Here is a 14,573-nt window from a genome sequence, read left to right as displayed (position 1 = left end):
CGCGCCAGCCAACGGGCGGCGAGGGCAGCCCGAAGGGCGGGAGGTGTGAGCCGAGTAAGGCGGGGTCGCGGCGAGGGGGGAGCGACGGTGGTGGAACCGGGCCCAAGAGGCCCGCCCCCTCCTCGGCGGGATTGGTCGGACGTGGGGGTGACGGGCAGTCGGCCAGGCCTGGGGTTTGGGGCTGGGGGCGGGGAAGGGGCGGGGCGCTCGGGGCGTTGCCCAGGGCAACGGGCCCGGCGGAGTCTGAGGTTGGGCCTCCAGGCCCGCAGGGGGCAGGCTCGCGCGCGTCCACCCCAGCTGCCCCGAGCGAAGTCACAGTTCCTGATTCAGGCGTTCCAGGCCTCCTCTTCCCCGCCCCTTGGGTGGCCCGCCTCACCCAAGGCTGTCCTCGGTGGCCGTCTGCACTCGGGCTTCTGGGCGCTCGGCTTTCTCATCGCGCTGTTCTCAGCCTTGCCGCTTGCTCTCTCCGATGGGAATGGCGAGGCGAGATCTAGCCTTTAGGGTGGGAAGAGAATGCACAGAAAGCGCTAAGGATCAAGGAGGCCGTCAATAAACGGGAGTTGTTGCTGTGACTTTGGTTGTGATCTGTGCGTTCCACAAAATGTATTGGGTCCGGGTGAACTAATCAGAGGGACCTGTGTTCAGAAGGCTCTCGGTGACAGAGATCTGGCTTGTTACAGGCACTTAGAGAGGCAGTCGGGATGGAGGGTCGAGTTGAAGACAGGGAGGGGTGAGGAACGAGCAGAGGCCAGTTGTTTGGCCACTTGAGGGAGTTTGGACTTGTCCCGAGGGCACTAGGGAGCCGTGAAGGGCTTCAAGCCGGGGAGGATCATGGTGAGTCGGGGGTTTTGGAGAGATGTCTCTCTGGCTTATACATGGAGGGCGGATTGGAGGGAATGAAACGGGATCGGGAGTCCAGGGAGGCAGCTGGGGGAGGGGGTGGGGAAGAAAGAGGGGGGTTTGCACGAGGGAGGGACTGTGGGGAGGGAAGGAGGTGCAGGTGGGAGGGACGCCCTGGAGGCAGAGCGAACGGGCCCTGAAACTGGCTGGCTATGGAGTGGAAGGGGGAGAAAAGCTTAGGACCAGGCCCCTCTAGCCGGGAGACAGGGCGCCAGAAGCAGGTTGGGAAGATACTAAGCGCAATGTGGATGCCTAGCAGCGAGGTCCAGGAGGTGCACAAACCCTGGGTCTGTAGCTTAAGAGAGAAATTGAGGCTGGAGACCAAGATTTAAGGATCGTCAAAGATGGTAATTGAGGCTGTGGGAGTTAGGGGTCTAGCCCGGGGAGGGTATGAAGGATCACTGGAGACAGGGACTGAACAGAACCCTGAAACAGAGAGGCAGGATTTGAGCAAAGGAATTGACGCTGTCGATGAATATTGCAAAGGGCAGCCAGAGAGAGGAAAACCAGGAGAGTGTGGCATTATAGACGCTTTGAGGAAAGGCCGTTTCACCAGGGTGGGGCCATGTCACAAACCCCATCCACTACCTCCTGCATGTAAGCAACAGCCTTCACACTGCATAGAATGATTGTGCTCAATAACTGCTGGTTCATTAATTCATTCAATAATATTTCTTGATTATCTAATATGTGCCAGGCTCTGCTTAAGGTGCTAGAAACACAACAATAGGATGAGCGCGGTGGCTCACACCTGTAATCCCAGCATTTTGGGAGGCCGAGGCAGGTGTTCGAGACCAGCCTGACCAACATGGTGAAATCCCATCTCTACTAAAAATACAAAATTAGCGGGGCGTGGTGGAGCATGCCTGTAGTCCCAGCTACTTGGGAGGCTGAGGCAAGAGAATCGCTTGAACCCGGGTGGCGGAGGTTGCAGTGAGCCAAGATCGTGCCATTGCACTCCAGCCTGGGCAACAACAGTGAAACTCCGTCTCAAAAAAAAAAAAAAACAAAAAAAACAAAAAAACTTACATTCTAGTTCTTGGGGACACAAACAATAAGGAAATACAGTGTAACTTCGTGATAAGTACCAACTTCGTGATAAGTACCAAGGAGAAAAAGAAAGCAGTGGCTGGGCATGGTGACTCATGCCTGTAATCCCAGCACTTTGGGAGGTTGAGGCTGGTGGATCACTTGAGGCCAGGAGTTTGAGACCAGCCTGGCCAAAGTGGCAAAACCCTGTCTCTACTAAAAATGCCAAAAATTAACTGGGCATAGTGATGCGTGCCTGTAGTTCCAGCTACTCAGGAGGGTGAGGCAGGAGAATCACTTGAACCCAGGAGGCGGAGGTTGCAATAAGCCGAGATTTGCCATTGCACTCTAGCCCAGGTGACAGAGCGAGACTATGTCTCTAAATAAATAAACAAATAAATAACAAGAAAGCAGCTAAGGGAATGGAGTGATGCAGCCAGAATTAATTTACATGGGGAAAGGCCTCTTTCATTAGGTGAGACTGAAACAGAAATCTGAAGGAATGAAGGAGAAAGTGGGTTCCAGAAAGAGAAAACAGCAAGTGCAAAGGCCATGTAGTAGGATCATTCACAGAACCACAAAGGGGCCAGCATTGCTGGAGTGGAGTGAGCAAAAGAGGGCAGTGAAGGACAAGGTCCAAGAGGCAATGGGGTAGGGGTGGTGACAGATAACTTAGTATTTTAGTCATTGTTGGTGTGTGTGTGTGTGTGTGTGTGTGTGTGTATGTGGCAGGGTCTCACTCTGTTGCCCAGACTGGATTGTAGTGGTGCGATCGCGGCTCACTGCAACCTCGGCTCACTGCAACCCCTGCCTCCTGGGTTCAAGTGATTCTCCTGCCTCAGCCTCTGGAGTAGCTGGAACTACAGCCGTATGCCATCAAACCTGGCTAAGTTTTGTATTTTTAGTAGAGATGGGGTTTCACCATGTTGCCCAGGCTGGTCTTGAACTCCTGGACTCAAGTGATCTGCCTGCCTCGGCCTCCCAAAGTGTTGGGATTACAGGCGTGAGCCACTGCGCCTGGCCTGCTGTTTGGTTTTTAGAGATAGGATCTTACTCTGTCACCTGGGCTGGAGTGCAGTGGTGTGATCCTAGCTCACTGCAGCCTCAAACTCCTGGGCTCAAGTGATCCTCCCAATCTCAGCCTCCCAAGTAGCTGGTACCTGGGATTACAGACACATGCCACCATGCCCGGCTACTTTTAAAATTTTTTTGTAGAGACAAGGTCTTGCTATGTTGCCCAGGCTGGTCTTGAACTCCTGGTCTCAAGCAATTCTCCTGCCTTGGCCTCCCAAAGTGCTGGGATTACAGGCGTGAGCCACTGTGTCTGGCCCATGGGAGGGTTCGAGACCAGCCTGGCCAACATGGTAAAACCCTGTCTCTACTAAAAATACAAAAATATGGCTAGGCGCGGTGGCTCACGCCTGTAATCCCAGCACTTTGGGAAGCTGAGGCGGGCCGATCACGAGGTCAGGAGTTCGAGACTAGCCTGACCAACATGGTGAGACCCCGTCTCTACTAGAAATACAAAAATTAGCTGGTTGTGGTGGCGCACACCTGTAATCCCAGCTACTCATGAGGCTGAGGCAGGAGAACTGCTTGAACCTGGGAGGTGGAGGTTGCAGTGAGCCAAGATTGTGCCACTGCACTCCAGCCTGGGTGACAGAGAGACACTCCATCTCAAGGAAAAAAAAAAAAAATTAGCCGGGTGTGGTGGCTCACGCCTGTAATCCCAGCTACTTGGGAGGCTGAAGTGAGAGAATCGCTTGAACCCAGGAGGCGGAGGTTGCAGTGAGCTGAGATGGTGCCACTGTACTCCAGCCTGGGTGACAGAGCGAGACCCCTGTCTCAAAAAAAAAAAAAAAGGAAAAGAAAAAAAGAAAACCAGGCAAGTGTGGTGTCATGAAGACGATGTTTCAGGGAACAGGGAGTGATGGGCTGTGTCAGATGTGGCTGAGGAGGACTGAGAATTGACCATTAGATCCAGCACCGTGGAGTGCATGGGTGACCTTGACAAGGGCATGTCAGCTGAGAGGAATACGGGTGAAAGGCTGATTGGAGAAGGCAGAAGAGAAAACTGGGAGGAGAAATTGGAGGCAGCAATGTAGATTATTCTTTTGAGAAATCTTTTTTTTTTTTGAGACGGAGTCTCACTCTGTCACCCAGGCTAGAGTGCAGTGGCGCAATCTCGGCTCACTGCAAGCTCCGCCTCCTGGGTTCATGCCATTCTCCTGCCTCATCCTCCTGAGTAACTGGGACTACAGGCACCTGCCACCACGCCCGGCTAATTTTTTGTATTTTTAGTAGAGATGGGGTTTCACCTTGTTAGCCAGGATGGTCTCGATCTCCTGACCTCGTGATCCACCCACCTTGGCCTCCCAAAGTGCTGGGATTACAGGCATGAGCCACCACGCCCAGCCTCTTTTGAGAAATCTTGCAGAAAAGGGAAGGAAATGAGTGAGCAGCAGCTGGACAGGAGATACAGTTTTATGTTTTTAAGATGGAAGAGGCCAGACACAGTGACTCACGCCTGTAATCCCTGCACACCAGGAGGCTGAGGCAGGAGGATCGCTTGAGGCCAGGAGTTTGAGGCCAGCCTGGGCCACATAGCGAGATCCTGTCTCTATAAAAATCAAAAGTAAAATTGGCCAGGCATGGTGTTGCGTGCCTATAGTCCCAGCTACCTAGGAGGCCAAGGTGGGAAGGTGGCTTGAGCCCAGGAGTTGGAGACTGCAGTGAGCCATGATTACACCGCTGCACTTCAGCCTGGGTGACAGAATGAGACCCTGTCTCAAAATAAAAGAAAAAAAGAAAAGAAAAAAAATTAAGATGGAAGAAGTAACACTGCATGGAGACTAAGGAGAAAGATCCAGGAGGCATGGGGACATTGGTGAGACAAGAGGGAGAGAGAGGACAGCTGCAGAGATGTAGGTGAAGGGGTAGAGTCCAGTGTAGGGTCCGGGGTTTGCCCACCATGGAGGGAAGTGGGCCAGTCACAGTTGGCCTAGGACCCTGTGAAAATTGTCTTTTGTTTGCTTTTATCTTCTCACTGAAATACATATGGTTTTTGTGTGAACTACATTCCTTTTATTTCTTCTTTATATGACAGTCAGGACATTATATTGATTTTTTTTTAATTTATGTGTGTAAGTAGGTTATATTATCTAGGAATTTTATTTCGGGATGGGAAAAGGGGGCAGTGCAAAAATACTCAATAAAAAAAATAGCCGGGCACGGTGGCTCACAGTGGCTCACACCTGGAATCCCAGCACTTTCGGAGGCTGAGGCAGGTGAATCATTTGAGGTCAGGAGTTCGAGACCAACATGGCCAACATGGTGAAACCCCGTCTCTACTAAAAATACAAAAATTAGCCGGGCGTAGTGGCACGTGCCTGTAGTCCCAGCTACTTGGGAGGCTGAGGCCGAAGAATGGCTTGAACCTGGGAGGCGGAGGTTGCAGTGAGCTGAGATCGCACCACTGCACTCCAGCCTGGGCGACAGAGTGAGACCCTGTCTCAAAAAAAAAAAAAGTGGGTACCGGTCTGACAGGATTGAACTCCCTTGTTGTAGGGCCTCATAGGTCATTGCAAGGCTAGTGAGGTTGAAAAAGTGCAGGAAAAAAGTCACCATTACCCAGGCACTGTGGGGTTGCCCCTCTGGTCCCCATTTTGCCATTGACATAATGGGCGTCAGTCTGACCAGCAAAAGACTAAACTCCCCTTTTCCAGCCCTGCAATTCAAATATCCCAGATGGGGGTAAATCTAGGAAGGCCACCTGGAGGAGGGGAGGAGCAAAATAGTTTGTTTTTAGTACCTATTGTGTCTGCCGTGCTGGCAGCTATGTGAAGCTATTTATTTATTTATTTTTATTTATTTTTATTGCCTGGGATAGAGTGCAATGATGTGATCTTGGCTCACTGCAACCTCTGCTGCTCGGATTCAAGCAATTCTTGTGCCTCAGACTCCCGAGTAGCTGGGATTACAGGTGTGCACCACCATGCCAGGCTAATATTTTGTATTTTTAGTAGAGATGGGGTTTTGCCATGTTGGTCAGGCTGGTCTACAACTCCTGACCTCAGGTGATCCGCCCGCCTCGGCCTCCCAAAGTGCTGGCATTACAGGTGTGAGCCACCATGCCCGGCCGATGTGAAGCTATTTATATCCTCACCACAATCTCAAATCAGAGGGGTGAAGTTACTTAGCTAGGGTCACACAGCAAGGAAGCTTTCGAACCCTGGTCTGAGCGATTTCCTGACAGGTCCTGGCAGATGAGGGGAAGGAAGGAGGGGGAGGAGCCCTCTGTGACAGTTGTCCCAGAAAGGGCATAAACAGGATGTGGTGTTGGATGAAACCTTCCTCCTACTGCACAGCCCGCCCCCCCACAGCCCCGGTCCCCACGCCTAGAAGACAGCGGAACTGAGAAAAGAAAAGGCCTGTGGACAGAACAATCATGGTCAGGGGCCAGGGGTCCTATGGGAAGAGCTGGGGCTGGGGTTGGGGCTGGGGCTTGGAGGACACCTGGGCGAAGGTCAGGCTATGGGATGGAGGTCACGGGCCGGGAAGGGGACCCAACTGTGGTGAACAGCCTGGCTGGAAGAACAGAGAGACAGTGGCTCTGGGTTTAGGCTCAGGAAGTGGATCTCTGCACCTCCTTGAGTGTCCCCCAAGAGTCCCCGTGGAGAAGGCGGGAACCCAGCCTCTGCTCCGCCCCCCAAGCTGAGCGCCCTGGTGAGGGGTATCTACTCTGTGGGAAGGGTGCCTTTTCTCAATGTTCACAAAGGCATCAGATGGGCCGGCGCGATGCTCCTCTTCATTAGTGGATGGAGAAACAGGTTTGGGGAAGGGGTGAGGGCTGAGGCCAGGCCATTTCAGCTCTTCCTGGGTCCCTCCGGCAGTCTGACTCCCTGGTGGTGTGCGAGGTAGACCCAGAGCTAACAGAAAAGCTGAGGAAATTCCGCTTCCGAAAAGAGACAGACAATGCAGCCATCATAAGTGAGTGACATCTTCCCCCACGGAAGGATGGGAGGGCGGTGGTGAGGGCAGATAGGGAGGGCTGGGCTTGTGTCCCCCATGGATCAGGGGGAGTGTCTAATCCCTGTGTGCCACCCCTCCCCAGTGAAGGTGGACAAAGACCGGCAGATGGTGGTGCTGGAGGAAGAATTTCAGGTGATGGGCTGGGGTGATTGGGACTGGGAGGTACAGGGTGAGACTGGGAGAACCAAGTGGTGGGAACTGATACGAAGAGCCTGGCATGGGGGTAGAAAGACCTGGAGATTGGCCGAGCACGGTGGCTCATGCCTGTAATCCCAGCACTTTGGGAGGCTGAGGCAGGTGGATCACCTGAGGTGGGGAGTTCAAGACCAGCCTGGCAAACATGGTGAAACCCCGTCTGTACTAAAAATATAAAAAGTTAGCTAGGCATGGTGGTGGGCACCTGTAATCACAGCTACTTGGGAGGCCGAGGCAGGAGAATCGCTGGAACCCGGGAGATGGAGGCCGTAGCGAGCCGAGATTGTGCCACTACACTTCAGTCTGAACCACAGAGCAAGACTCTGTCTCAAAAACAAAAACAAAAAACAAAAAAACAAAAAACCCTGGAGATCAAGTTCTAGCTCACTCATGACCCCCAGCAAGAGACTTTGCCTGTTTGTGTCTCTATTTCCTCATCTGTGAAATGGGGAGAATAGTACTTATCTCATAGGCTTGTTTTTACATCCAGTGATTTAATTCTTGTAATGGGTTTAGAACAAGGCCTGGCACTTAGTATATGCTCAATAAGGTGATGATGATCTTAATAATGATGATAATAATGCTTTATTGGCATTTAAATTAAAGAGTTTCCATATAAGTTAAAAAGCTAGCCAGGCATGGTGGCTCATGCCTGTAATCCCAGCGCTTTGTGAGGCTGAGGCAGGAGGATCACTTGAGCCCAGGAGTTTAAGACCAGCCTGGGCAACATGGTAACACCCTAACTCTACTAAAAATACAAAAATTAGCCAAGCACAGTGGTGTGCACCTGTGATCTCAGCTACACAGGAGGCTGAGGTGGGAGGGTTGCTTGAGGCTGGGAGTTTTGAGACCAACCTGGGCAACAAAGCAAGACCCCATCTCGGCTGGGCGCGGTGGCTCACGCCTGTAATCTCAGCACTTTGGGAGGCTGAGGCGGGCGGATCACAAGGTCAGGAGATCGAGACCATCCTGGCTAACATGGTGAAACCCCGTCTCTACTAAAAATTCAAAAAATTAGCTGGGTGTGGTGGCGGGTGCCTGTAGTCCCAGCTACTCGGGAGGCTGAGGCAGGAGAATGGCGTGAACCCAGGAGGCGGAGCTTGCAGTGAGCCAAGATCGTGCCACTGCACTCCAGCCTGGGCGACAGACTCTGTCTCAAAAAAAAAAAAAAAAAAGACTCCATCTCTACAAAAAAAGAAAAAGGGGGGTAGACCTCACCCCCTGGTGGCCTCACTGTCTTTATCAATAACAAGAATGATAATAAGGCTTATTTCTCTAGTGTTGCGATAAGGATTTATAAGGGAATCCATGGAGACTGGGGGCTGGGGCTCTCTCAGGCCCTCTGAAAGGCAGTATAGTGAAGCAGTTATGATTCGAACCCAGATTCAAATCTCAACTCTGCTGCTTTCTATCTGTGCAATCTTGGGCAAATGCCTTAACACCTCTGGGCCTCAGTTTTCTCAGCTGTATAGTGGGCATAATGATGGGACCTACCCCACAGACTTACGGGATAGTTGCATGAATTAATCCATGTGTGTTTCATAGAATGATGCCTTGGCACATGGTAAGTGCTCACCTAAAGGTGGTCATTCTTTTTTTTTTTTTTTTTTTGAGATGGAGTTTCGATCTTTTTTGCTCAGGCTGGAGTGCTATGGCACAATCTTGATTCACTGCAACCTCCGCCTCCCGGGTTCAAGCAATTCTCCTGCCTCAGCCTCCCGAACACGCCTGGCTAATTTTTTTGTTGGAAATGGAGTCTCACTCTGTCTCCCAGGCTGGAGTGCAGTGGCGCGATCTCGGCTCACTGCAACCTCTGCATCCCTGATTCAAGCAATTCTCCTGCCTCAGCCTCTCGAGTAGCTGGGACTACAGGTGCGTGCCACCATGCCTGGCTAATTTTCTGTATTTTTAGTAGAGACGGGTTTCACCCTGTTAGCCAGGATGGTCTCAATGATTTCCTGACCTTGTGATCCACCTGCCTCGGCCTCCCAAAGTGCTGGGATTACAGGTGTGAGCCACTGCGCCCTGCCTCATTCTTTGTCTTTTCTTCTGTTTTCTTGCCTCAGAACATTTCCCCAGAGGAGCTCAAAATGGAGTTGCCGGAGAGACAGCCCAGGTATCCTGGGGGAAGAAAGGGTTGGATCAGGCCATGAGGGTAGGGGTGATGTTGGAGGTATAGGCTAAGGGACTGCTGGAGTTCCAGCCCTATTCATGGACTTTGAATCTCTGTGTTTGGCCGAGTGAGGTGGCTCATCCCTGTAATCCCAGCACTTTGGGAGGTCGAGGAGGGTGGATCACTTGAGGTCAGGAGTTCAAGACTAGCCTGACCAACATGGTGAAATCCCGTCTCTACTAAAAATACAAAAATTAACTGGGCATGGTGGCATGTGACTGTAATCCCAGCTACTTGGGAGGCTGAGGCACGAGAATCGCTTGAACCTGGCAGGCAGAGGCTGCAGTGAGCTGAGATCGCACCACTGCACTCCAGCCTGGGTGACACAGCGAGACTCTATCTCAAAAAAAAAAAAAAAAGAAGAATCTGTGTTTGAGGCCAAGAGTTCATACTCTAGAACTTTTTGTTTGTATAGCAATATTTTATTGCAGAATTTTACACCGATTATTTATTTATGATACCGGTTTAGAGTCTTTTTTTTTTTTTGTACAAACTTTGTTGAGTTTTTGTTTCAACATTACGCTGGCATCATTTTTTAAAAATGAAATTTTGGCCAGGTACTGTGACTCCCACCTGTAATCCCAGCCCATTGGGAGCCTGAGGTGAGAGGATCACCTGAGGCCAGGAGTTCGAGACTAGCCTGGGCAACATAGCAAGACCTTGTCTCTATTTTTTTTTGTTGTTGTTGTTAGAGACAGAGTCTCGCTCTGTTGCCCAGGTTGGAGTGCAGTGGCGCGATCTTGACTCACTGCAACCTCCGCCTCCTGGGTTCAAGCGATTCTCTGGCCTCAGCCTCCTGAGTAGCTGGGATTACAGGGGCCCACCACCATGTCTGGATAATTTTTGTATTTTTAGTAGAGACATGTTGGTCAGGCTGGTCTCGAACTCCTAACCTCAGGTGATCCCTGCTTCGGCCTCCCAAAGTGCTGGGATTACAGGCGTGAGCCACCGCGCCTGGTGGAGGACCTTGTCTCTATTAAAAAAAAAAAAATTAGCCAGGCATGGTGGCATGTGCCTGTGGTTCCAGCTACTTGGGAGGCTGATGTCGGGGGTCAGTTGAGTTCAGGAAGCTGAGGCTGCAAGTGAGCCAAGATAGCACCCCTGTACTCCAGCCTGGGTGACAGAGCAAGACCCTGTCTCAAAAAAACAAAAAAAGAAATTTTCCTTCTTTTTCAATGTTTGGGAACACTTTAGGTAGCAAACAAATTAATTATTATTATTGTTATTTTATTAAAAAAATTTTTAGAGACAGGGTCTCACTGTGTCACCCAGGCTATTGGGCAGTGCTGTGATCCTGGCTCACTGTAGCCTCTAACTCCTGGGCTCAAGCCATCCTCCTGCCTCAGCCTCCCAAGTAACTGGGACTACAGGCACTGCCACTGCACCCTGCTAAAGGAATGACTCGACTTTTAACTATCAGGTAGAATCCTGGGCGAAGTCTCATGAGCCTGGTGCTTTTTTTGGTGGAAGAGCTCTTTGACTATTTCTGTGAAAACTGGTCTGCTAAGATTTTTCATCTTGACTGAATTCATTTTGGGTCTCTAGGATTTTGATCCTCAATCCAGGCTGTAGGACTCAACAAGGACCAGCTTCATGGGCATATGATAATTGCACAGGGCCCCGCACCCAGGAGGGGGCCTCACATGTGGGGGTTAACGGTCACCTTCTTTATAGTTTTATCTTTGAATTTCTGTTTTGTATGAAGTCAGATGGGACAATGGACTTCACACAAATGTGCTGGGGTTTGGAGCTAGGTTCACAGGCAGTCCACCACCTGGCTGCCTCCCCGAACAGGTTCTCAGCCACCCACTCTCTGCACCCACCCAGTGACCACTGCTGTCCTTGGGTTTCCTGCTGGTGTAGGGAGGGTCAGGGTCCAGAAGGCACCCCTTGCCTGACAAGTTACAGGGTGTTCCTGTGAGCATCTGCACTCTGCCTGCGCATATCCTCATGCCCGAGGGAGCACGACTTTAAATAGCAAACTAAAAAAGACAGGCTGATCGCAGTGGCTCACACCTGTAATCTCAGCACTTTGGGAGTCTGAGGTGGGAGTACTGCTTGTGGCCAGGAGTTCAAGACCAGCCTGGGCAACATAATAAGACCCCCATTTCTACTAAAATTTTTTTTAAAAAGGCCAGGTGCAGTGGCTCATGCCTGTAATCCCAGCACTTTGGGAGGCTGAGGTGGACAGATCACTTGAGCTCAGGAGTTCGAGACCAGCCTGGGCAACATGGTGAAACTCTGTCTCTGCAAAAAACACAAAAAACATTAGCTGGATGTGGTGGCACGCCCCTGTAATCTCAGCTACTTGGGGGGCTGAGGCAGGAGGATCACCTGAACCTGGGAGGTCGAGGCTGCAATGAGCTGAGACCACGTCCCTGTACTCCAACCTGGGTGACAAAGTGAGACCCTGTCTCAAAAAAAAAAAAAAAAAAATTAGCTGGGCACGGTGGTGTGCACCTATACTCCCAGCTACTCTGGAGGCTGAGACAGGAGGATTGCTTGAGCCCAGGAGTTCAAGACTGCAGTGAGCTAGGATCGCACCATTGCACTCCAGCCTGGGCAACAGAGTGAGGCCCTGTCTCTAATAATAGTAAAAAAAAAGACGATGATCAGTCTAGAGAGAGACTACAAAAGAAAGGAAAACAATTTTCCTGCTTCTTGAACTAGATGCCCCACATTTTCATTTTATACCGGGCTTGGATGATTCTGTAGCCATCACTGGTCACAGTGCACTGGGGTTCAAGTGCACTGGACAGAATTGCATAGGGGGTGAGAACTTACACGCTGGCATTCACTTTCCCAGGTTCAAATCTCTCCCCTATCTGTAGAACCTTAGGCAAGTGACTTTGGGCCTCAGTTTTCTCATCTATACGATGGGGATATTAATTAATAGCACCTATATTATAAAGTAATTGTGAGTCAAATGAGCACTATCATTATTATTATTATTTGAGATGGAGTTCCACTTTTGTCACCCATGCTGGAGTGCAATGGCGTGATCTTGGCTCACTGCAACCTCTGCCTCCTGAGTTCAAGCGATTCTCCTGCCTCAGCCTCCTGACTAGCTGGGATTACAGGCGCCCACCACTACTCCCGGCTAATTTTTGTATTTTTAGTAGAGATGAGGTTTCACCATGTTGGCCAGGCTGGTCTCGAACTCCTGATCTCAGGTGATCCACCCACCTCGGCCTCCCAAAGTGCTGGGATTATAGGTGTGAGTCCTGCGCCCGGCCCTATGATTATTTTTTAATCATTTGTTGTGTTTGAGGTCAGTACCCTGAGTCCCAGACATCAACCCTGGGTTCTCAGACTCAGCCAACATTTCAAGGCTGTGGACTCAGGTAATGGCTGTTAAGCCTGGGCTGCAGGCCAGAGTCCTGATTTTCAATTCCCTTTCACGGTAGGTTCGTGGTTTACAGCTACAAGTACGTGCATGACGATGGCCGAGTGTCCTACCCTTTGTGTTTCATCTTCTCCAGCCCTGTGGGTGAGACACAGCTCTACTGTCCTCAGGAGAGGGTCTTCGATTCTGTGTGTGTGTGTTTGTGTGTAAATGCGAATGTGTGCAGGCACTTGTGTAAGAGTGTGAGCATGTGACAGCCTGTGTGTGACTGGGTGAGGATGTGTGTGTGTCGCACGCATGATGTGGGAGGGCAGTGAAGTGGAGGTGGGGGCTCAGATTCACCAAGAGCCCACCCGTTCTCAGTCCTGGGGCCTAAGCCAACCCACCTTTTCCTTTCACCTAGAAATCCCCGTCTGGCCCCTAAATCATCTCCAGAGACCCTCAGAATAACTTGAAGCCCCCAAGCCAACCTAGAAACTGAGTACAGTGCAGGGACCTCCTTAGAAGAGCTCCTAGAACCCTTGGAAAACTGCGGGGCCTTCAGGACATTACTAGAGCTTTAGAGAACACGCCTGGGTCCCCACTGATGTGCCTTTCTCCTCTTTTCCACGCAGGCTGCAAGCCGGAACAACAGATGATGTATGCAGGGAGTAAAAACAGGCTGGTGCAGACAGCAGAGCTCACAAAGGTTCAGACTGGGATGGGGCTCCAGAGTGTTAGGGAGAGGTGGTGTGGGTCCTGGGTCTGAGGGAAGAGGGACTAGAGTCCTCACTGTCTCAGTGGTTTTTGTTTTAAAAAGAACTGGGTCTCGCTCTGTCATCCAGGCTGGAGTGCAGTGGCACAACCTCGGCTCACTGCAACCTCCTCCTCCTGGGTTCAAGCAATTCTCCTGCCTCAGCCTCCCAAATAGTGGGACGACAGGCACACGCCACCACACTTGGCTAATTTTTGTATTTTTAGTAGAGTCAGGGTTTCACCATATTGGCCAGGCTGGTCTCGAACTCCTGACCTTAAGTGATCCACCCACCTCAGCCTCCCAAAGTGCTCTCTTACAGGTGAGCCACCGTGCCCAGCCACTGTCTCAGTGCTTGAGTAGATCATAATGCCAAGACCTCTCTCTGCCCAGGTGTTTGAAATCCGCACCACTGATGACCTCACCGAGGCCTGGCTCCAAGAAAAGTTGTCTTTCTTTCGTTGATCTCTGGGCTGGGGACTGAATTCCTGATGTCTGAGTCCTCAAGGTGACTGGGGACTTGGAACCCCTAGGACCTGAACAACCAAGACTTTAAATAAATTTTAAAATGCAAAAACTCGGAGATCCTCAGTTTGGACTCAGTTTCTGCCTCTCATCTGGGCTCTAGCTGACGGTTCCTGCAGTACGAGGCTTGGGCCAGCAGGGGGCGGGCTGACCTAGAGGAATGCGAGCTGGGTCCCGGGAGGGAAGGAGGATACCTCTTTCTTAGAAAGAAAGGGAAGGGCCTGAAGGATTTCCTTGGGGGGTAGGGGACGGATGGGCGAGGCCTGGGTCTCCTGGAGGTATTGGGGAAATATCTGGATCTACAGAGCGGTCACTCCCAAGGGGAACAAGGACCCCTGAGAATAAAGGAGGCAAAGTGCCCGTTTCCTCCCCCACTCCCCACCTCTGGGGGGTAGGAGGCATCACCGAATGCGACTTTTCTCAGCTGAGCCCTTAGATAGGAAGAATTTAAAGGCGGAAGAGGTTTGAACGTAATTGCTTCAGGATCTCAGGAGCTGCTGGGGGGTGAGTGGTTTGTACGGTCAGGTAGGCCTGAACACCCAGGGCTGGGGAAGCTGAAGTCGATCCTGGGCCCTCGGTGGACTCCCAGGGGTGTGAGATTGAGGAGACAGGGAAGGGACACTTGCCCCCATCTGAAGATT

General features: G+C 51.3%; 1 protein-coding gene across 3 annotated transcripts; it reads left to right on the top strand.

Annotated features, from left to right (window-relative positions):
- The first annotated feature begins 624 nt into the window (after nucleotides 1–624).
- Nucleotides 625–13,998, top strand: GMFG (glia maturation factor gamma). 3 transcript variants are annotated; one of them, XM_008964648.6, is made up of 7 exons: nucleotides 625–834; nucleotides 6,822–6,918; nucleotides 7,043–7,092; nucleotides 9,222–9,271; nucleotides 12,736–12,818; nucleotides 13,289–13,362; nucleotides 13,801–13,998. In XM_008964648.6, the coding sequence occupies exons 1-7, from the start codon at nucleotides 832–834 to the stop codon at nucleotides 13,870–13,872; spliced, it is 429 nt and encodes a 142-aa protein (XP_008962896.1). In that variant the 5' UTR covers nucleotides 625–831; the 3' UTR covers nucleotides 13,873–13,998. The 3 variants fall into 3 exon arrangements, with proteins under 3 accessions (XP_008962896.1, XP_034801237.1, XP_003812292.1); XM_003812244.5 differs by lacking the exon at nucleotides 625–834 and adding an exon at nucleotides 6,238–6,379; XM_034945346.3 differs by lacking the exon at nucleotides 6,822–6,918 and having other exon boundaries at nucleotides 631–834.
- Nucleotides 13,999–14,573: the final 575 nt, after the last annotated feature.

The sequence above is a fragment of the Pan paniscus genome, chromosome 20, assembly GCF_029289425.2.
Source record: "Pan paniscus chromosome 20, NHGRI_mPanPan1-v2.0_pri, whole genome shotgun sequence".
NCBI lineage: Eukaryota > Metazoa > Chordata > Mammalia > Primates > Hominidae > Pan > Pan paniscus.
This window is presented reverse-complemented; position numbering and strand designations above follow the sequence as displayed.

Coding starts and splice junctions, on each gene's coding strand:
- GMFG (XM_008964648.6), top strand. Junction 7,093..9,221: donor TGCTGGAGGAAGAATTTCAG/GTGATGGGCTGG, acceptor TTCTTGCCTCAG/AACATTTCCCCAGAGGAGCT. Junction 12,819..13,288: donor CATCTTCTCCAGCCCTGTGG/GTGAGACACAGC, acceptor TTTTCCACGCAG/GCTGCAAGCCGGAACAACAG.